The 21358-nt window shown below is 44.8% G+C and overlaps 1 protein-coding gene across 1 annotated transcript; it reads left to right on the top strand.

Annotated features, from left to right (window-relative positions):
* The first annotated feature begins 342 nt into the window (after positions 1–342).
* TBCEL (tubulin folding cofactor E-like) lies at positions 343–16402 on the top strand. Its single transcript, XM_009707982.1, has 7 exons — positions 343–475; positions 2443–2582; positions 5728–5909; positions 6976–7232; positions 9961–10087; positions 10537–10653; positions 15795–16402. Exons 1-7 carry the CDS (start codon positions 343–345, stop codon positions 16111–16113), a joined length of 1275 nt encoding a protein of 424 aa, XP_009706284.1. The 3' UTR covers positions 16114–16402.
* The last annotated feature ends 4956 nt before the right edge of the window (positions 16403–21358 follow it).

The raw sequence follows: 21358 nt of genomic DNA, 5'->3' as shown, positions 1-21358 counted from the left end.
AAGTCACCTTTTGCAGCCTGGGACATACTAGGAACTGTCTTATAAGAGCATATGCGACAAGTCTTGTACTTGTCCTGTAATGGTATGATTAAAAGCATGTTTGTGTAGCTTGGGCCCTCTGTTTGGTTTTGGTTTCTTTTCAGATAATGTTTTACTGTAATCTTGAATTTGAAATATGACCTGTTAGACTAATCTGTAGTTCAGAAGTAAAACCTGTGACCTGTCCGATCACTTTCTGTCCTGTGTTCCCAAGGAAGGACCACTACTGGAGGTGATTATTAGTTGCTGACTTTTTATATGCTCTGTTTTTTTCTGCATTACCTAGAAGTCCAACAAGGGAGCATGGACCAGCCCAGCGGAAGGAGTTTCATGCAAGTTCTTTGTGAGAAATACAGCCCTGAGAACTTCCCATATCGTCGTGGACCTGGTATGGGGGTGCATGTCCCAGCAACTCCACAGGGTTCACCTATGAAAGGTAGGTTTCTGATCTTTGTGAGCATCTGTGGGTTTCTAGGTGGGATCAATTTCTTGGTTGTTCTTGCTTATGCTGAAAGAAGCATCGCCCTGAATTGACCAGAAAAAGAAACATCACGATGTATTATAATGTGTTTCTTACTGAAGAGCTGAGAGACACGAATCCAACAAAGACAGAAAGTTGATCTAGTGACTGAACCGGTTGCTGTGAAAAGCACGTAAGTTTCCCTACCGCATAACAGAATCAGAATCCTGTCAATGAAAGATGGAAATAAGGCCCTGTGCAGTGCTGAGTTTTGAGAGTTCAGCAGTCCCTCGAGCTTGTTTTCTTCAGACTAGCCATACTAACTATTTTATTATTGGCTGCAACAACAGGTATTTTGGCAGAGATGGCTTAACAAATACATAACACTTGATCTAAATTCAAGGTTGGTCTACGTGCTCATGTATGTCCTTGAGCCCCCTAGGCTGCAGAATCTGTGTCACTATTTCCTGCTCTTTGAACTGGATCCGTTTGACACCCTTTAGTCTTGCCTCTGATGTTAGTGTTTCATTCTTGGTTTGTACAGATGAGCCTGAGATTCACATTTATCGCACCAGAACTGCCCCTTCTTTGTGTAACCTCTTGCCCATCTTGATCTGTAAGAGTTGTTTAAATTTCCGTCAGGTCAATTTGTATCATAGCCTGCCCCAAAGGGGAAAATAGCCATGGAAATCAGCTGGATGAAGTTTACAGTAACTGAGTTTGACAGAGGAAAAAAAAGGGCTTGAGTTCAGTTGAGGATAAAACATACCTCATGTCACTCAAAATTAACATGAACAGAAAATTGGCCTGATGGAATATTCAGTCAATGCTTTCTCTCCTGTGTGCAAGCACACACTTACCTGAGCTGTTTGGATGCTGAAAAGAGGGCACATTTGTAAGTCTTAAAATGTGACCGAGACATGACTTATGAGTATGTCATGAATAATTCCCAAAGTACAACACTGTTCTTTAAAGAAGCCAAATGCTAATGAACCAAGAAACTTAAAGATCACTCCAGATAATTGTCTGCTGCTAGAATCCCTTTCTAGTCATGTAACTGTCAAGTATTAAGGAGAGGGGAAAAAAAAAAGGGGCACCTTTTTGGGAAAAAGCTTGTTCTTAAATTTTAACAGATGTTGATACTCTACAGAGGTGGGAGAGCTGTATTGTATCTGAAAGAGCGTAAGACTGATGGCTTGCCTTGCCTAAATGTGGATTTCTTGTGTTGAAGTGGTTTCCTGTTACAAATCCACAGCTTTAACTTTGTCATGTTTTGGCCTTAGCAAATCAGGCTGTGATTGAGATCCAAGTCCTTGTCTGTGAAATAGCTGCGAGACTGTTTACCTGCATGAGAAGGAACTAGAGCAAAACTGAAGCAGAAACGTAAAAGGCAGAGTAGAAACCTAAGTTTTTCCAGGATGTAAGAATGCTAAACGTCCTACATTGTTGAAAAGAGAAAGCTTAGAAAAGAAATAGGTAAATATATCCTTGCTGTTACTAGCCCAAAGTGGGCTAAGTACAGGAGGATAAGGGAGTCTGACTCCATGCAACTGACTGTCCACATAGTCCTGTATCCTGTCTACAGTAGCAGATGCCTGGGAAGAGCATAAGTTCTGGCAAGAACTGATATGAGACATACTGTGAACTACAAAGGACTGGCCTGTCCCCACTGCAATGTGGACAGAAATGCATGTAGTAACTGAAGAGCACTGATACTGAGTGGTACTTCATGTTTAGACACCAGAAGATTTCTTGATTGATGTCGGTCACTAGTCATAAAATCCATGTTTATCCTGAGATCCTTAAATATGTGTAAATTGTGAAATTACTGGTAGATCTTTTCTTTTGCTGAATGTCATGTTTGTTTGTGCTTGTTTTTACCTTCTGTAACTAAGTAATGCAATGCTGACCAGAGGGCATCTTTTCTGTTTTCCCTGGTTCAGATCGCCTCAACCTTCCGAGTGTGCTAGTACTGAACAGCTGTGGCATAACCTGTGCAGGGGATGAGAATGAAATTGCCGCCTTCTGTGCTCATGTGTCTGAGCTGGATCTTTCTGATAATAAACTGGAAGACTGGCATGAGGTAAAATGGTTACATGCGCATTTTTCTGAATAACTTTGATGGCTATTACTGTGACTGCAAACTCATTGCAGGTTATAAGAGTACTTTGTTCATTTAAAGGAGAGAGATTTCCATTTTTTGTGGCTTCTTTCTCTCTTTGGAGCTGATGCTTATTTACTTTGACAACAACTGAGCAATAAACGTGTTGAATTTAATCCATTCGGGCACTTCACTCCATTTGCCTCGTGACTTACCATCTTGGCCTGTGGGTGACAAATGTATATTTTTTTTTATCGTGCAAAGCACCGGAACTGGCATTTCTAACATCAAGAGGTTAATGAGCAGTGCAGTTTTTAACAGAGTAAGAACTGAGGAGGTCCGAGTAATGGCAGTTGACTCCCAGCTTTGCCACCGATTCTGTGCTGCTGGGCAAGGTATTTATTCTCTCTCCACTTTTGTTTCCCTATCTGCAGAACAGGTTTAATAGCATTTACCTCAAAGGGTATTTCTGAGGCCTCATTAATTAGTGCTAAATGCTATTGTAAAATCCTCTGAAGTGCTTGGATGAAATATGCTAGATAAATGCAATGTAATACGACTAAAACAATCACAATCTGTTCAAGTGTTGTTAACAGTTCCTCACTGACTTATGCTCTGCTTTTATGTTAGTGTTTATCATTGGAAATACATGGAAAAGAACAGGATGTGCAACATAAAAATTGTCATATGTTTCTGTTGCATCAAACTCCTGTGGCTTTAAACAGGTAGTGAATGCGGTGTTTGCAGAAATGTCCCAGCTGTAGTACGGGGGTCGCAAAGTCAGAAGTGGGATAGGTTTCCCTGTTCCTGTAGTTTCCTTGTTAGCCTAGAAGGTATTAGCTCAGCAGGTGGGAGAGAGATCTTAGGCTTGTCTGTTGAGATTAGAGCCAGGGAAGATGGTTTTGTACTGAAGGCCTATCTGCTGAGAACTGGGACGGTGTCTCCTGACTTGTTTTATTCTGACCCCAAAAGGCCCTCTGCCACAGTAATGAGGTGCTGCCTCTCCGCTCCCTGTTCTGCCTCTTACTCTCAGCGGGGCTGACCTCGCATCTGGTAAGCAGCTGGGAGAGCTGCATATATGCTTGTCACTCGCAAGCTGTATGCCTTGCACCTTGCTATTTGTTCAGTCTGTTTAGGCTACCCTGAGCAGTGCAATTTGCTGGCTTTTGCATGAGCTGCAGTAAAGCAGGAAAGGAAAGGCTTTCTGTCTACTTTGGCCTCTTCCTCCGAGACAAGATTAAGTTTTCATAGCCCATCCGCAACAGATAAATATCTACCCAGCTCTTTAAAAACTGCCAGTAATGGGGATTCCAGATCCCTGGGTAGCCTATTCCCATGCTTAGCTAATAACCTCATAGTCTAAACTATGTAACTTAAGTCTCCCATGCTGCAATTTAAGCCAATTGCTCCCTGCCCTGTTCTCAGCAGGCACGAAAAAGCATTCATTGCTGTTCCTTATACGACAGCCTTTTATACCCATGAAGAAGAGCTTTCATGTCTCCTTTTCCTATTTTAGTATAATACTGAAAAAATCCAGTTCTTCCAATCGTTCATAGTAAGCCATTTTTTCTAAATCCTATGTTGTTTTCGTTGCTCTGATGTCATTCCAGTTTGTCTACTTCATTCCTAAGGCATAGCGCCCGAAACATAGCATCGCTTAAGATGAGGTGCAAAGTGAGTCAGACTAATTACCTCCAGCATCACATATGCAACGCTTGAATTCAACCTCCGAGTGAGACAGTTGACCTTTGCTAGCAACTAGGCCCTGTTATTGGCCAGTGTATGTCATGCTCTCCCCCGTCTCCTCCTATCCCAATCACTTTGTGGAGTGGAGCTCTCTAACCAGGTGTTCTCTGACTCATAATTATTTTCTGGATGAATGTGCTGTTCCTCGGATGTTAGTACTTTAACTGTTCTTGAACTGATTTGCCCTCTTACAGGTTTCAGATGGCTTTGCTTTGGCCTCTAGTCTTGAACTGCAGTGTGATGGCAGCCTTTCCCACCTTAGTATCACCCGCAGATTAAGAAAATGCATAGCGTTCAATTGTTCTGGTCGTTAAAACATAACAAGTAATATTCTGCTAGAACACTCCCTTGGTATATCTGCTACCTTGGTATGGAACTCTTAACTTACAGTGCTATTCTGGGCACTGTAAGTCCCCAGTTTGCCTGTGCAACTGGTGTGCGGATGGTGTCAGAAGCTGTCATTCCCTTGTACTACTTCCTACTGAATCAATTACCCAGTTGAAGAGGAAAATTAGATTGACATGATGTGTTCTTTACAAATTGATACTGCCTGGCTGTTCTGTTCACTTAGTCATTATTAGATAACTACAGATTGATCATGTAAATAACCTGTTCCCATATCTTTCTGTGTATTAGCAGTGTCTAGGTCAGCACCTACCCCAATCGCACAATCTGTTATGTATCCTGCACTCCAGAGCTGTACAGTTTATCTTCTTTATCTTTCTTGATCTTTCTTCCTTACCTCTCTGCTACTTTGCCCTCAGGTGCACATCTGTACGCATAAAAAAGAGAAAGTAGCCTCAAGCAGAGTTACCTAACGTTTGGATTGATTGTAAGAAAGCTGCTCTTTTCAGAGTAATGGAATTGAATAAGAAATTCATTGTATGTGTACAGTGAGCTTCTTTCTGTCTTTTACATTGGGCAAAATGGCAAGGTCTGTGGCTAGTGGGGAGCAATGGAAAGCTGAGCAAATGATCAGTGTTGGCCATAAGCTCAGGAGACATGCCCATTGCCTCCCTGCTAAAAGAGGGGTATGGCATGGTAGCTCCTGTAACGGGCTGCTACTTAAGCTTGGTGTTGAGGTGGATTTTATGACTTCTCCCAAGAGACTGGATTTCTCTTATCAAACTGCTCAGAGATTGTAATTAAATGAACTGTTGAGGTGAATGAGCAATTAACCAATCAATCTAGATCAGTGAATAGCTGGAGTATGAATTACAGGTAGTTATCCAGAAGCCTTATTTTTTGCCCATATCATTTCTTTGGCTTGTGGTGATTCTGAAGGGCCCACTTTTAGGAGATGGGATATTATTGCATGAGGTCCGATTACTACCTGATACACATTTCTTTCTTTCTCTTTTTTTTTTCCCTCCCCACTTAGGTCAGTAAAATTGTGTCCAACGTTCCCCACTTGGAGTTTCTAAACTTGAGTTCCAACCCTCTCAGTTTGTCCGTTTTAGAGAGAAGGTGTGCTGGGTCTTTCGCTGGTGTTCGCAAACTTGTGCTCAACAACAGCAAAGCTTCCTGGGAAACAGTCCACACAATCCTGCAGGAATTACCAGAGTAAGCATGGGGAGTTGGTCTTAGAAAGGGGTGCTCGGTGCATGCAGGACAAGACTGGCTTATCAAATCCCATGGTGAGGGATGAGAGGGGTGTGAGGATGCAAACACGATCGGTAGAGAAGAAGGGAATTTTTTTCTTTGGGAGCTTGGGAACTAGCCAGGTGAATGCTTTAGATTGTTTTAAAAGCTGAACTTGTGTGGCACTGCAAAGCCCGGGGCTTCTTGTCCAAATCTGAATACCAGAGATGGATAATCACCCTGACAATGTAGGAGGTGACACGCTTTCCTCTGAGTCACTGCAGAATGAATGGTGCAGTGCATACCTGTACTAATTGCTTTTGAATGGGATGTAAGTCTGAGGGCCTGGCCACTTGTCAAGTAATATTTCATCTCACTTTTCTGTGCAAAAGTATTGATTTCTGTGACTTGGCCAGAGTCCACCTTGGCAGTGGCATTCTGCCTCTGCAAATGTCCTTGGTGGCTTCATTTTGATAACACATTCTTCTTCGTATGGCTTTGTAAGCAGAGATGATGACAGCAGTGTATCCTGCGTGGCCAGTGTATGTTTTCTTGGGATTAGGAGAGCTAGTTTAGTTGTCTGAAAACTTAGTGGGACTTGTTCTTTCTTTAATGGGAGTCTTTGGCAGAAGCAGTGATGTGGGGGAAAAAAGCATCATCTGTGTTGTATAAAAACACCTTTTTTAAAATAAGTGGTTAGCACTGAGAGCAGGTACCAATCAGCATTGGAGTTGGGTTGATGGCTTGTTGTGCACAAATGTGGAACACCACCTTGAGCAATCAGTTACACAATTAATACGTGGATGCTAGGGGAACGCTTAGAGGTGTTTTTCATCTGTGGAGGAAGTTTATGGATGGGAGCAGAACCATAGTCAAAACATTCCATTTGGAGTGCTCAAAGGTCTTCTCTGCACCAAGGTTTCAAATCACATAGGAGCCATTACAGAAAGTCATGTTAAGGTCACATATGCATGTCCCTTTGCCCAAGAGAGTAACCATTTCTCAAGGTATGTTGAGATGATGACATGCTCTTTCTTCCCCTGTGCAGCTTGGAGGAGCTCTTCCTGTGCCTTAATGACTATGAAACAGTGTCTTGTTCTCCAGTTTGCTGTCAGTCTCTCAAATTACTCCACATAACTGACAATAATCTTCAAGACTGGACTGAAATTCGAAAATTGGGAATTATGTTTCCATCACTGGACACACTTATTCTGGCTAACAACAACCTCACAACCATTGAAGAGTCAGAAGATTCCCTAGCAAGGCTGTTCCCCAACCTGCGATCCATCAATTTGCACAAGTCAGGTGAGAGCCTGGAAGCAGTGTGTTTTTTGTTCTCAGCATAAGTGACAGCAGCCGATTGGAGTCTCTCCTCCTGAATAGGTGAAAAACACACTTGCTTTGTGCTCTTTGAAACTTTGGCCTCAATGTGGTTGCTTCTTAGGCCTGTGTTAGCAGCAAGTAGCCTGCAGTCAGTATTGCTTCCTGCAAAGTATGAGAGGAGGCAGGTGAAGGCAGAAGCGCTGAGCAAGAGCCTAAACCTTTGGGATAGTTCTTTTGCTGTAGCAGAGACGAAAATGCCCAGTGACCTTTGTCCCAATCTGTTCTGGCTTCTTGGTGGAATTGAAAAGCTGTTGATAAGATGTAGTCCCAACTGACCTATCATGTTGAAGTCTGATTTCCTAATGGTGCTAATGTAGGGTCATGCAAGCAGATGTACTGAAGTGCACTGACCTGAAGAATGTCACATTAGGAGAGGAAAACAGGCAAGAAATCAACTTGCCTGTTTCTGTGGGCTTTACCTGTGCTGCTTTTGGTAGCTAGTTGTTTTGTAAAAGATAAGTCAGAGTAGTGTGGACCGGCAGTTATTCAAAATGAGCTGGCAAAGGTTTTTACATTAGCAGTTTCCTTCTGTTTCCCGTCTCTGCCTCAGGTGCTCCTGGCTGCAGAAGGACAAATAAATGCCTCGCAGTGGAGGACATGAAAGAATCCCATTTGCCTTTTATTCCTCGTTTTATATGGGGTAAAATGAGCGTAGATGTAGGTATGTGGCACGTAAGAGCCGAGCATTCACCAGCAAAAGCTGTCTGTCGTCTGTGCTCAGTTATTAGAAACTCACCACAAGTTATGCTCAAGGCTGCTTTTACACTTCAGCCTGAGAGAATTTTCAGCCAATGCTCCAGAAAGAGAATAAGCATTTGGCATATTGGGAAGGGCATCCCATGCTCAGAGAGAGGGAGCTGCAGGGCAGCTCGTGAGGGCTGTGATGTGTTTGTGAGATGACACGTACACCAGAAGTTCTTCTGCAGGAGTACTTAATGCATCATGATCTTTTGTTCTTTACAGCTTTATATGCTGTGCAAGCAATAGTTAAGTGTTAGCCAAGGTAGAAGGTACTTTATTAACATGCTCTGCAATGTAAGCATCAAGGAATCCCTATAATAAAAGCTTAAAGCTAACTAGAAGAAAAGCCTGTTAAGCTGGATTTGAAAGCACTGTCTCACTGAGGAGCAAGTGCTCCTGTGGTAAGTAGTTTCGCAATTTTGATGCTAGGTATTTAAGAACTCTGGAATCTGTATTGCATTCTGATGTTTTGGGAGCTGAAAGTCAAATAGAAATCCCAAGGAGCATGTTAAACATTTTGTTTTTTTAGGGAAAGCTGCTGCACTCCAAAATTCTGTCATGTGAAGACTCCAAACCGGCACCTCTTTTTGCAGGCTCTTTTAGCTTAGTGGAGATCAGGGGTGAGCTAAAGGTAATGGTTTTTAGTGAAGTTATAGTGCAATGGGGTCACGAGGGGATGAACTGATTTTCCTGCCAAGGCGGATGCCATGGCTGACAGCACTTTCTCCTTCAGAGGTGGTTGTCTCTCTGCACTAGCTTTCTCCCAGCTACGAGAACTTTTTGGCCCTTTCAGAGCGGTGTGATTCAGAGAGGTTATCAGGCACTCTTTGGTGACGCTGTACCCCAGAGATCAGGTGGAAGAGTTCTACTCAATTTGTCTGTAACTGGCTGGTACTGATACCCTGAGGGCAGCTTTAGGCATAGGTGACCTTGGCAGAGGTGTTTTGAGCACTATGGGGGAAGGAAGCTCTCTCTGCCTGCCTCACGCACAGTGCTGTGATACTTACAGGAGTTTTGTTTCTGCTCTGAAAAGAGCCCCTTCTGCGTTGTGGTTGTGATGCACAGTTTGGGTTTGAACTTGGCATTTCCTGACAGGCTTAGCTCAAATGAGACCTCTGATTTTGTTTGAACCAATAGTTTTTCTGGTTTTTCACATTTTCTGTACTGTGCGGGTGAAGCTGTTGAATGTTGTTTGGAGAAACCAGTTTACTAAATGACATTGCCAGTGTAAGCTTCTGGAACAGTCATCGGAAAAGCATTGCGGTAAACTTACATGCAGTTGCAGCAAAGGGAAGCGAAGACAAGTAGTGTCGATGTCGTGACGTAATCAGGGCTGTATTGTTGCTCAATCCTCAATCCTGTTGCCTTGTTATCCCAAATATCAGGTCTTGAGAGGGCTGAAATCGAGTTAAAGCATTTTTTGTTAAATGGCTGGATGGCTTCTGGGACTGTTTTACCATTGGGTCGTGAGCGGAAATGGGACCCAAGGTGGTCGCGTGTGCGAGGTAAAGCCATTTGCTGGCTATTTAGTGATGCCTAGAATGTCAGAAGTCCTGATGAGTTTAATACTAATTAAGGCAGCATCCCCTATAGATGCAGCCGTCATAACTGATGCTAGTCAGCCCTCGGCAGTGAGAGCAAAGACTGAATGGTCCATAAAAAACTAAGCTCCCTGATCAGCCATGGAGATCATCCTTGTAGACTTACAAAACAGCACGAGAGAATTTAAACTACTCTATCTTGTCAGCAAATGAAGGAGATTTTTTGCAGCGCATCATGAGCAAAAAGCCTACTTTTCAAAGCAGCAGCAGCTGACGCTTGCCTGTCACATATGTTCTTTGGCTATGTCTGATTATCTTGGATACATGATATATTATCTGTGTTGAAGCAAGTCTTTTCTTCCAAGCAGGTCTACATTGCTGGGAAGACATTGACAAGTTAAATTCTTTTCCCAAGCTCGAGGAAGTGAAATTGCTAGGAATCCCTTTGCTGCAGTCCTACACCACTGAGGAACGCAGGAAGCTGCTAATAGCCAGGTCTGCTTGTTTATTCTGCTCAGCAGAATTGTTACATCGCAATGAATGACTGGGAGTGGGTAATTGGAGGAAGAGGCTGTTAGGAGATGGGGTTTTGTATGAATTCACTGCCCAGAAAGATCTGAGCCTTTTTTTGTTGTGTGGGGAAGTGGGAGTAGTGGAAACGTTAAGTCTAACTTCTCTACTTCTCAGAGAATTTTTTGAGTCTCATACACGCCTGTGCACATGATGCATATACGTGGCGAAATGAAAATGCTTAGTTTTGAATGTGCTTGGAGAAACTGCATGGAACTTGCCCTATCTCTCAAAGGGACCGGGGCATAAGCTACCTGTCAGGATTCTCCTGGTGTTAGTATTGTGGCACGTAGCTTTTGATGGTGACTGTCTTGTCAGTCACTCTGCCTGGGCTTGTCTTCTTGCTGACTGTATTTCTTGGTGTCTGTATGCAGATTGCCATCTATTGTCAAGCTCAACGGAAGCATCGTTGCTGATGGGGAACGAGAGGACTCGGAGCGATTCTTCATCCGATATTACATGGAGTTCCCAGAGGAGGAAGTCCCATTCAGGTATGAATTTGTTGTCGTGGAATGGAGAGCAGGGCCAGAATGGCGGCGAGGTAGAAGGAAAGATGACAGAACAGATGATGTTATATGGGACATCCAGGCTAACTGTTCCATGAAAAAAACATCCCTCGCCTTCCTCCTGTCTTGCCTTCCTCAATCTGTTTTAGTTAATGTCGTTATATTGGAGTGTTGTCTGATGACTTGTAGAATCACTTCTGAGTGAAATTTGGTCTTAAAGTGTCCGCGTCAAGTGCCATTAAACAACATGACTGTTCAGTTCATGATCTTCATTGCTTCCTGGCCTCCCCGATTGCTAGCTTCATGATCCACCTGTGTTTGGGAGTCCCCAAAAGCCAGTACAGATAGTGCTCTCTGGTGCCAGGCTGGGGTGTCTAATTCTCTTGACCATCTGGTGTGTGGAATGTGACTGGCAATGGGAAGCTGTCCCCTCACTTTCAGGCCCGCAGATCGCAAGTCTGATGGCTTTTCTTTGCCAAAAAAGTATGCCCAATGATCCGTTAATCTTGGTAAACTAATGAACTTTGACAGATGCTGTTCAGTCGGTATCTTCTCTGTGCCAGCATCTACTTACTGCTTCTTAATGGGCTGAGGAAGGATCGTGGAGCATCAAGCCGCTGCATTTATGTGCCTTTTGCCCTAGAACCCTCATGCGCTTTTCAGACAACAAAACTTCGTAGCCCTTTCTTTACAGAAAGGGAGTAGAACAAGAGTGTGTGTGTGTGTGTGTCCAGGGGGACAGACGGAGGTAGGGACAAACTGAGGTAGAGAAGGTCAAAGATATGGCCTGGTACGAATGATAAAGGTGCGAACAGAATCTGGTTGGTGTTTACATTGGTTAATCAGTGTTTCTTCCAGCTTGACTCTTAGATGAAATGTCTGTTGTTTTTCGAAAGCACTATGAATGTGACCTGCCAGTACAGTAAGGGCATGGGAAGGCTGGAATGGGGAATGAGGACATGGTGTTTTGTATGAATACTAACAGGTCCGGCGATTACAGTATTTGTTAAAGGCATACTGGGGTCAGTTCAGAGGTAAAGGGTACTAACGTAGTCAGGGAGGCAAGACAGCTGGTGATCCCTCTTGTGCCTTTTTCTGAGGACAAGTCCTGGCTTGTAATTTTAGAAGCCCTTGAAGCAGAAAAATTGAAAGAAATATTGGAGGGGATAGCAGCAGAGGCGGAGAATGCAGGAGAGAGGGAAGGGAAGGGGAGACGGGGACTGCGAGCTCATGGTGCTGCTCCCAAAATGGATTATTTTCCCATAATATTTTATTTCTGAGAAAACTGTTTCATGTCTCTGTGTTTGTGGCTCTAGAAGGGGAGCATCGCAGGGTAGCTGAGCCCAACAGCTGCAACGCAGTCCTGCCCTTTGACGAACAGGGCTCAGGCTGACCTGGAAAACCAGCCAGTAGAAGGCAAGGCAAGCCTTCGTGCTGAAAGTGGTGTATTTGGTTGCAGGCTGGGAGGGGAACTAAGGTGCAGGTAGCCCTTTGATCCTAGTAGAATGGGTGTTCTGGCCTGAGCTTAGGAGGAAGGGTTTGCACACAAGGTGGGAGGTAAATAAATAGCTGACAGGCTCTGAATCTTTTCCTGCTGGACTTATGTCTTTGGGTATTGTGGTGATAGGTGCCTTGCATGTCCAGGACCCATATATTGTTGCAAAGGACGCAGTGGGGTATAGCTTTAGACATGCATGATGCTGCTGATAGGACATGGACTTTGGGAACAGGCTGTGTGCACCCATGTCGTTACACAGTAGTACACAAAACTGGGGTCAGTTTACAGGTGGGAGCTTATGTAAGAAATTGCTAATATCTCACCCATCCAAAAAAGCTGGGCTGAGCTTGACCCTGCTAGCTTTATGCTATTTTGGTAAGATACAGGAGAATTACCTCCCCTTCCGATTTCTTAACCTTTAAACACTGTTACTGCCCTTATCATGGTCAATGATCTCTTTGTCTGAATCCCTTCATCTGTGCAGCGTTTCCAAGAGACTTATGCAGCTGCTGAAGAGGATTGTTCTGTTCTAGAGGAGTTGTGTGCCACTACAGACTAATTTCTAATGAGGCTGCAGATGGCTGAGAGTGTCCCTAGTGTCAAGGGCTAGGTTTCAGTTCCTGGACCCATACGCAGCAATGCATGTAGGAAGGGAAACCTGGCATTATTTGCAGAGGGATTTTGTGTGTGTTTGTTGCTAAAGCTTCCTCTTCTTTGCTTCTAAATCTGGTGTGGTCTCTCCAAAGGTGGTTGGTAATTAGAATCTAATCAGGACACACGCATGTTGTTGCTGGGGGTACAGCATCTGCATTGCAGTGCTGCCTCAAGCGGAGGAAGAAAGACAGACTTGGGAAAACTTAGGAGTGTAAGCAGCCCCCCTCAAGACCATCGAGGTGTAGCGTGCGATAAGTGAACAGCACATTCTCTCATGGCAAACCCCCCTGCTTGCATTGCATGTCTTCATGGGCTACAGCTGGAAGGGATCGGAAAGGGAGGGAAATGGAAAGAATGATTTCTCTCTCTGGATGTCGTGGGTTAGAAAGGAGCACTGAGCGTACAATCCAATATTTGGTGTCTTCTTGAGTGACGTCTTTGTGCCAGTGGGTCTTTAATGAGTCCTCTGCTTGTCTAGTCCTCTGTTTATCTGCAGAGTATCAGAGACACTTAGCCAGGCTTAGTTCTTCAGCATCCTCTGCTCTGGCAGCCAGCGTCTGCCAGGCTGCAAGGAGTGATTATAAAAGTCTCCAGGGTGCCTATTATCGGGGTACAAAAGAACCATATGAGCAGTGTGCCTTTGTCCTTATTGATTTGAGGGAAGCCAGTCATTCAGACTCCTAAATTTCTTTGCAGGCTGCAGCTAGCATACAAGGAGCAGGCTGTGAAGCTTGTTCTGCCTTTCGTCAAAATGAGAAAATTTAAGATAACATTGCCTGACCCTCTGCATATTTACAGCACGTGTTTGCGTAATCTTAACCCACTCATGGTACTTCTCTCTCTCAGCTTGCTTGAAATTTGTCCCCCTCTATATTCTTCCCACCATCAGCCCTGTTCACTGCAGTTTCCGTTAACGCATGAATTGTGGCAGAATTTCTGGTCAGCACATGAGAAATTGTTGCTGGTCTGCAGTGGAAACTGTGCTGCAAAGAAATTGTCCCCATAAGTGACTCGTTGGCTAGCGCTCGCTCACTCTTACTGCAGGTGGTAGCCTAGTGAGTAAAATATGGGGAGCGTGTTGTCTCCTCTCAGCACTGATGGCTTTTCCAAATAAGTAGGCCTGATTCTGTCACCCAGGTGACTTGTGAGAGCAGGGCACTGGCCTGCCTTTGGACGCTCTGCCCTGGTGAAGGCTTGTTTTGTCCATGAGACTGGGGAAATCCTAGTGCGTTGTGGCCCATACCTCATTTCCCAGCAGACAGAGGGTCTGCTGTTCTCCAGGAACATTCCTGCATACAGCAGGACTACCTGGGGACACCCAGCCTGCCAGGTCCCATCATTTCTCAACAGGGGCTGTGACACAGCACCGATCACATTCAGCTCAGACTCGCATGGGGAACAAAAAGACCTTTCTGTACGGCACATAGTGGAGGGCCTCTGAAATGTTACCTTTTCTCAGCAACTCTCAGTCTTTGTAACTTCAATCGCATTGTATTTTGTGTTGCTGTTTTGCCTCTTTCCCAGCCAGGCAGGGAAGATGCAGCCTTGCCTGATCGGAGTGATACCCGCTGAAGGTGGCAGGAGAGTGAGATGGGCTTTCCGTTACAGGGAATGACTCCCCAGGATGGACCTTGTGAAGGGCAGTCGGACAACTTGGCTCCAAGGAGAAAGTGTCGATGGAGTGTGTGGTTTTGCTAGTAAAATTCCCATGTTGTTTTAGAGTAGGTGTGAAGGATCCATTGGCAAGAAGTCCCCCATTTGTTGTCAGCTTCCAAACTGTGCGGCAGCTGACCTTGATTCGGTGATCTCGGTGATCCCATGTTCAGTGGAGCATATTATTTGGGACCTCGCTGGCCTCTGGAATGTCTGAAAATTGGTCAGGCCATGAAGCCACAGATACTGGGAATCTGGACTGAGGGCCGTGTTCTTTGTGTGAGTACTAGCTTGGTTCTGGCACTCTTTAGTGAAGTGTTTTCACTGGAACAGGAGGAATAGAGTCTTGCAAGTGTAGCATCTTCTCTTTCTTCCAAATTCCACTGCAGCCACAGTTGGGATTTCTGAAATCGCAGGAGCCCAGTAGAGAGCTTTGCTGTTCAGTTTTGTTCAGGAAGCTGTTTTGAGACCAGTCAACTGGAACATCTCAGGTCAGTGATAACTTGACCTTCCTCAGCTAGATACCCTCCTCCCTAATCAGAGGCACACTTGGGTTCATGTCGGTGCCGTGGTGTAGCTTGCAGACTGTGAGACAAAGTGACTGGAGTAGATGGGCTTTCTGGGGTTTTATTTTCTCCTTTTCAGCACCTTGCCTGAGAAACACTGTGTGGTCTGTGAAGTGTCATGCTGGCAGGGGAGAAAACAGAACTCGTACCATCCAGATTTATTCCTAATGGATGTCTCTTCAGGTCATCAGACTTGAATTGGGGTGAATGTTTTCTCATGTGAGGAACATTCAGCTCCCCAAAGTGTGAGAGATTTGGTGGCAAATGGAGAAGAAAACTGGGGTTTTCCTTTAGTCGCTGCTGGGAGGGAGAATTGTATGGAGAGAGGCATGCACTTACAGGCTTTGAATGCTGGTTTGGCAATATTCTTGGCTCATGAGAGCCTCATCCATCCTTCCCACCTTGAGCAAAATGTTGTTTAAACTGCGAGCTGCTTTGGAAGAGCCATATGCCAGCTAGTCACTGATATGAAGGATGAGGACAACTCATTGCTGTCTGGATTCTGGTTTTAGCTCTCGTCAGAGTCGGGGCTTTAAATGAATTGTGCCTTGGAATCTGCGCTTACCCTCTTGTCATCCTGTCACTATACTCTCCATGCAGATACTCATTTGTACTTTGCAACCTCGTGGCATCCTTGGATAAAGTGGCAGCTAAAGTGGGGTAATATCATAATGTGAAACAGGAACTGACTTGTGAAACGTGCATTGGCTCTATGACCAGCTGTACCGTGACTCTGGACTTGTTTAATTTTTCAGGTATCACGAGTTGGTCACGAAGTACGGGAAGCTGGAGCCCTTGGCAGTTGTGGATCTTCGGCCACAGAGCAGCGTGAAGGTGGAGGTTCACTTTCAGGATAAGGTGGAAGAGATGTCAATCCGTCTCGATCAGACTGTGGCAGAATTGAAGAAGCACTTAAAAACTGTAGTGCAGTTGTCAACAAGCAACATGCTGCTCTTCTACTTGGACCAGGAAGCTCCTTTTGGTCCCGAGGAGTTGAAATACAGCTCGCGAGCACTGCATTCTTACGGCATTCGGGATGGAGATAAAATTTATGTGGAGCCCAGAATGAAATAGCCTCTTTTGACCTTGTGAGTGCACGCATGTGCACACACATGCCCCCACACACCCACACACATGCATTAAGGAGTTTTTGCAAGGTTTTTATTTCGGTCGGTTGGTTGAGGTTTGGTTGCGTTTCTGTAGCAGGTAATTTTGTAGCCCGGAGGAAGTGCCCTGATCTGAGAACCATGCCTGCCATCCACTGCAGGTGACCTTGAGGTGACAATTGACTTCAGTGCGTGTGTTTCAGTGTGTGCAATACCTTGATGTTTTCTTCGATGCTCCGGTATACTCGTGACTTGGCATGAATGGTCAGTTGTTCAAGCTAAAGAATGCTAGGATCCATAAGGGAGAAGACAGCTCGGTGCAGAATTTGACCTTTTTGTTTCTTTTTCTAAATTTCTGGGGTTTTGGCTTCACCAGAGCACCCTTTGGCCTAGCTATCTGACTGTGGCTCGAGCTTGCTGGAGTATTTTTTTGCAACTGGGTGCTGTCTCAACCTTTTGTTGCGCTCGAGTTCACTGAAAATATCTAAAACAGTATTCCGCTTGATTCAGAGCTCAGGTACTTAGTGCATCCACTTAATTCCATTGGTTTGGTTTGTATGAGTGCACAAAATGGGGGAAAGAAGGAGACCTTATTAGAAAGAAACAATTTATTTTCAAAACGCACGCTCTATATTTTTTTTTCCTGTTCTGGTTTTTGGGGATAAAAAGTTTTGATTTCTGTACTCATCTCACACAGTGTCTGCAACGTGTAGCACTGGCAGCCTGGAGGCAAAGGGACCCTTGCTGTGTGCGTTGCAAAGTGAATTTTGGAAGGCAGTGGATGGGCGTTGCGTTGGAAGGGCTTTTAGAGTAACAGGTCAAAAGGGGGTTGAAGAGCAGATTCCCCCGTTGGCCGTGATTCATCCCCGCGATGCTGAAGAGATCCTCCAGTATGCACTTAACCTTGTATCAGTTTGTACTGAAAGTGGAATGGCTAAAATTGCTCTCCTGGGAGAGAGTAAGAGTTTGTGTTTGTTGCAGTTGCACCAGAAATGAAACCTGGCACTTTCCCTGGGGGCCCCTGGCTGTAGGGTCCCTGCTTAGGGTCCGACCTAGGACAACGTGTTGGCTCAGATCCGTTTCTAGAAGATGAGTAACAAAGCAACTAGATTCACATTTATTGTAAAGCGGGTTTTCACTATCTATATTGGCTTCCCCACACACACACCTCATAGGCATCACGTGCTGCTGCTTAAATTAGCCCCTGTTTTCTACTGCACAGCAGATTCCTTTTCTTGTGCAATGGAATCGTCCTTCCTTTATATCTCTTGTTTTGCTTTCTTGTGTCCTCCCTTATTCCTCTGTCCCTGACTAGTGGAAGACTTTTCAAATTACCTAGTTATAAGCAGCTGCATAGAAGTTTTTGAAGCTGTGCAGTGAGGGCTCTAGTTACACAGGAACTTCTGACCTTAATTTTGAAATGCTCCCTTATCCCCACATGCACTTTCTTTCCCATGATGCTTTTGTCCACATCACCAAGCTCCTTTTATATTCTTGGAGTTGTGTGTTTCTCTTCATATTTTACCTAGTTCGTGGGGTGGGGTAGGATGGGGAGGGGACAAAGTATTGTCTCATAGTCTTCAGGTTCAGGATGTGGGGACCATTCAGAGGGGAGTAGTTCTGCATCCAGAGTAATGATTAAAAAAAAGGGAGAATTTAAGACAAGTTAATAATTTGTGCCTCATCCCCCTGCCAAAAATGTCAGTCTCCTGGCCCCGTTGAGATGAGCAATAGGAAACGGAGCATGACTTGCCATAGGTAGCGTAGAGGCCGCGGCACGTGGTACCCATAAAACAAAAGAGCGGGGAGATGGCGGTAGTGTAACATAAGATGATGCTTTTATAAGCTAGAGCTTTACTGAAGATGTATTTTCCATTTGGGCAGTGAAAGGCATTTGCTGCCTTATAGCAGAACTCTTAAGCCAACACTTCTGTATGATATATACATACATACGCATAGGAAAAGTTGTGTTTAATAAGATATTTTGTTATAAAACAAAGTTTTATGAAGATATGGTTGTTTAATATTAGAAGCCTATTTCTCCCCTTGACCTCCGGTTTAAGTAGGTTATCCCTCAGTTGCTGCAGTGTCAGAGGTAAGTGACCGATGGGGATGCAAAAGTATCTCTGACCTAATTCTATAGAGCAGTAATTGCCTATGTGGGTATGTTTATGGCATTGTAACTGGTATTAATGAAATGCTGTAACTATTGACCAACTTCCTCAGCACAATTAAATGTCTCGGTTTCAGAGAAGGAAATAAACAAAGACCATTAAAGAATTGAATGGGATATTAAAGAAGACCCAAGTATGTACTTTTAAGTTTGTTCATCCACAAAAGGTTAGCCTGTCCGTGGAGGGAACGGTGCTGTCACCGTGCTGGCTGAGAACTGTCGGTAAATTGTGCTTTTATTTATGGCGGACCTGGTGGGAACTGGAAGATGGAAAAAGAGAACACCTACTGGCATATGAAGTCGACAAGCTGCTGGGGATTTGGTGCTAATACCCAAACTGACTCCCCTGGTCTGTTTGGGGCAGCAAAAGTCACAATATGAATATCACCGCCTTACCACTTCATCAGGGAAAGGTTGTTTCTGGATGATGTTCTCAAGCCATTCACCACCTGCGCAGCTAGCAGAGCACTCGTGGGGTGTAAACCAAAAATCTTGGTTGGCTTCCCAAGGAGAAAGAGTCACGTCCAAACCCTGGGGACAGTTTATGCATCCAGATGATCGACTTTGGAAAGTAGAGCCAGATGGCAGGCAACCAATGTGGCAAAATATCCCAAGTCGGCTCGCTTTCCTTTTGTAATACCTTTTGGGAAGGGGTCTTGTATGTGTGCCATGTTGCCGCTTAACAGGGGACTGTGTCTTGGGGAGGGCTCTGAGCGAGAGAGGAGGTTTGGGGCTGACAGCAGGTGCTGAGAATCCAGAGTCCCGAGATGGCAGGAGGTTCAATTCAAATCAATGCGATGTCATGAGGGGTTGTGTCCCAGTGTTGTCAGCATATACACTTTAGCACAAGGTCCCTGGGTCTGTCACATTCCTTTGAGAGAACAAAATAGATTTGCAAGCTTCTCTAGCTTTTGTGTCCTCCTATCCGAGGGCGAATTTTGTCAAGAACTGTTTTGTTGTTCATGCTAGTTCATGCATAAAAGTCTGCCGCAGGCAGTCTACACAGTGGGTAAAGCACCTGGTTCAGAAGGAATTAGGTGACAGCTATATACCAAAGTGTGGCACGGCTCTGTGTATTGAGATTAGATGCTGCGCCGTTATGTTTTTGGATATGTTCCTATTGAATAGCCATGTTTTGACCAGATGTTTCAGATGGATCGCTTAACTGGCGATGTTATGAATATGCATGGTATGGCAACTGTCCTCTGCTCCCTCAGTGGGATTTGTTACCTCCTTTATTGGGAGTTGCATACATCCCGATGGCAGATGATAGTGCGGCCCATGGTGGCTTGGAGCAACTCAGAGGAATTGCACCTAATGGTGCTCATTGCTTCTGGGGAGAGGCTCTCGGTTTGCCCTCGCCCACTCAGATCTGTAATCCGAAGAAGGCGACGCGGTGGCTCTGCCTCCATCGGTTCCTGGGTTTTCTTGTAAATGAGATTCTGTAGTTTCTGTTCATGTGCAGATTTGAAAATGCAAACGAGGTGCTGAAAGCAGCCCAGAGGCTAAAACATGTATTCCTGGCAGCTGTGCCTCCTTCATTTGAATGTGGCACTTCTGTAGGCGGTAGGGAGACACCTTCCCCAGAGCAACGTTAGAGGGGCTTTAGCCATCTCGGGCCTTTGCCTCTGTGATTGCTTTTCTGCAGTTACTGGAAACTTCAAATATAATTTAAACATGAAGGTCTATTCTTGCTCCCTATTAATGATGCATCCATATGTAATTTTAAAGAAAAAGGAAGAACTGTAAGTCCATCTTGGTTTTTATTCTGATTTCTCTCATTGGGAATATACTTCCTGCTCCCACAATTTGCCTTTGGTTTGCTCGCAGACTTAGCAGTGGTATTCAGGCCAAATAGGTAATTGGTTTGGATCAATTCAATAAATTATGTAAGTTTTTACACAAAAAAGTGTCCTGAGTTTTGCACTTTTGTGTTCCCTGAAGCGAAACGTTTCCCTCCGTCTCGCCCGCATACTTAACACGCACCTTCGGGAGAGTGAAAGCTGCTGAGACTTTTTTTTTTTTTGTTCTGCTGACTGTTCGTGCCGGCTGTGTGCCCGGTGAGCTCAGGCACAGCCACCTCACTTGTGCGAGATGCCGCTTGTCAAAAGGAGAAGTCACTGTGCTGGAAGACCTCGTTAGTCCTCTTCTGGACTGTATTTCTCCATGGCGGTGACTTCTCTCCACTTCCAGGTGAAGAACAAGGCTTGAGCACTCTCTCTGTTATCTGCTCCATGTCCTTGGTGGGACTGGCCTTGGGGTTAAAACGAGTCTCACTCTCGAGGAAAGATTTGTAGTTGCTGATGGGGAGGGCAATATGGCCCATGAAAGCAGTAGTCACGGGCTTAGCCCATGCTGGCCTGCACCGAATGACCCTGGGGAGAGGCAGGAGGAGGGGGATGCCCCTCCAGATGGGACACAGCTCCCGGACAAACCCCTTGCCAGTGCATCTTCCCTGGGCTGGGCTGGGTCCCTTGAAATGGGAATGTGACAAGGCGCTGCCTGTGGTTGCTCTGCCAAGGTCAAGCAGCCAGAGATCCCCTTGTCTCATCTTTTAATGCTTGGTTTTTCTTGAGGTTGGGCATGGGAAGGAAGTTTTCTGCTAGAAGAAAAAAAATAAATGGTTGGTTGTTCAGCTCTGATGTGCTCAGCGCTGCATGATGGCAGCATCCCCTGCCAAAAGAAAATGGCCTAGAAGACAAAGTCTTCCCCAAAGAGACAGTGATACCTAATCAGACTTCATCAGTGTAGAGTTGCCCAGGACGAACAGGACCAGAATATTAAATTGACAAACAGAGGGAAACCTGTTTTAACCAGTTTTCTCTGTCTTTCAAAACAGGATGAAAAGAGTCAATTGATTTTCCTGTGGCTGGTAACATTTTAAATTTGTATGGGAGGGAAAGGAAAAACCAGGGTGCATGGAGTGGTAGGCTGGAAGTAGTCTGCTGCTGGAGTATCAGTCAGTGCGTCATAATCCCCCTGCCCTCCTAAAACTGTTGTTGATTTAGAAAAGGGGAAAAAGAAAAAAAAAAAAAGGGAA

Source organism: Cariama cristata, unplaced genomic scaffold, assembly GCF_000690535.1.
Source record: "Cariama cristata isolate BGI_N322 unplaced genomic scaffold, ASM69053v1 scaffold21399, whole genome shotgun sequence".
Lineage (NCBI taxonomy): Eukaryota > Metazoa > Chordata > Aves > Cariamiformes > Cariamidae > Cariama > Cariama cristata.
This window is presented reverse-complemented; position numbering and strand designations above follow the sequence as displayed.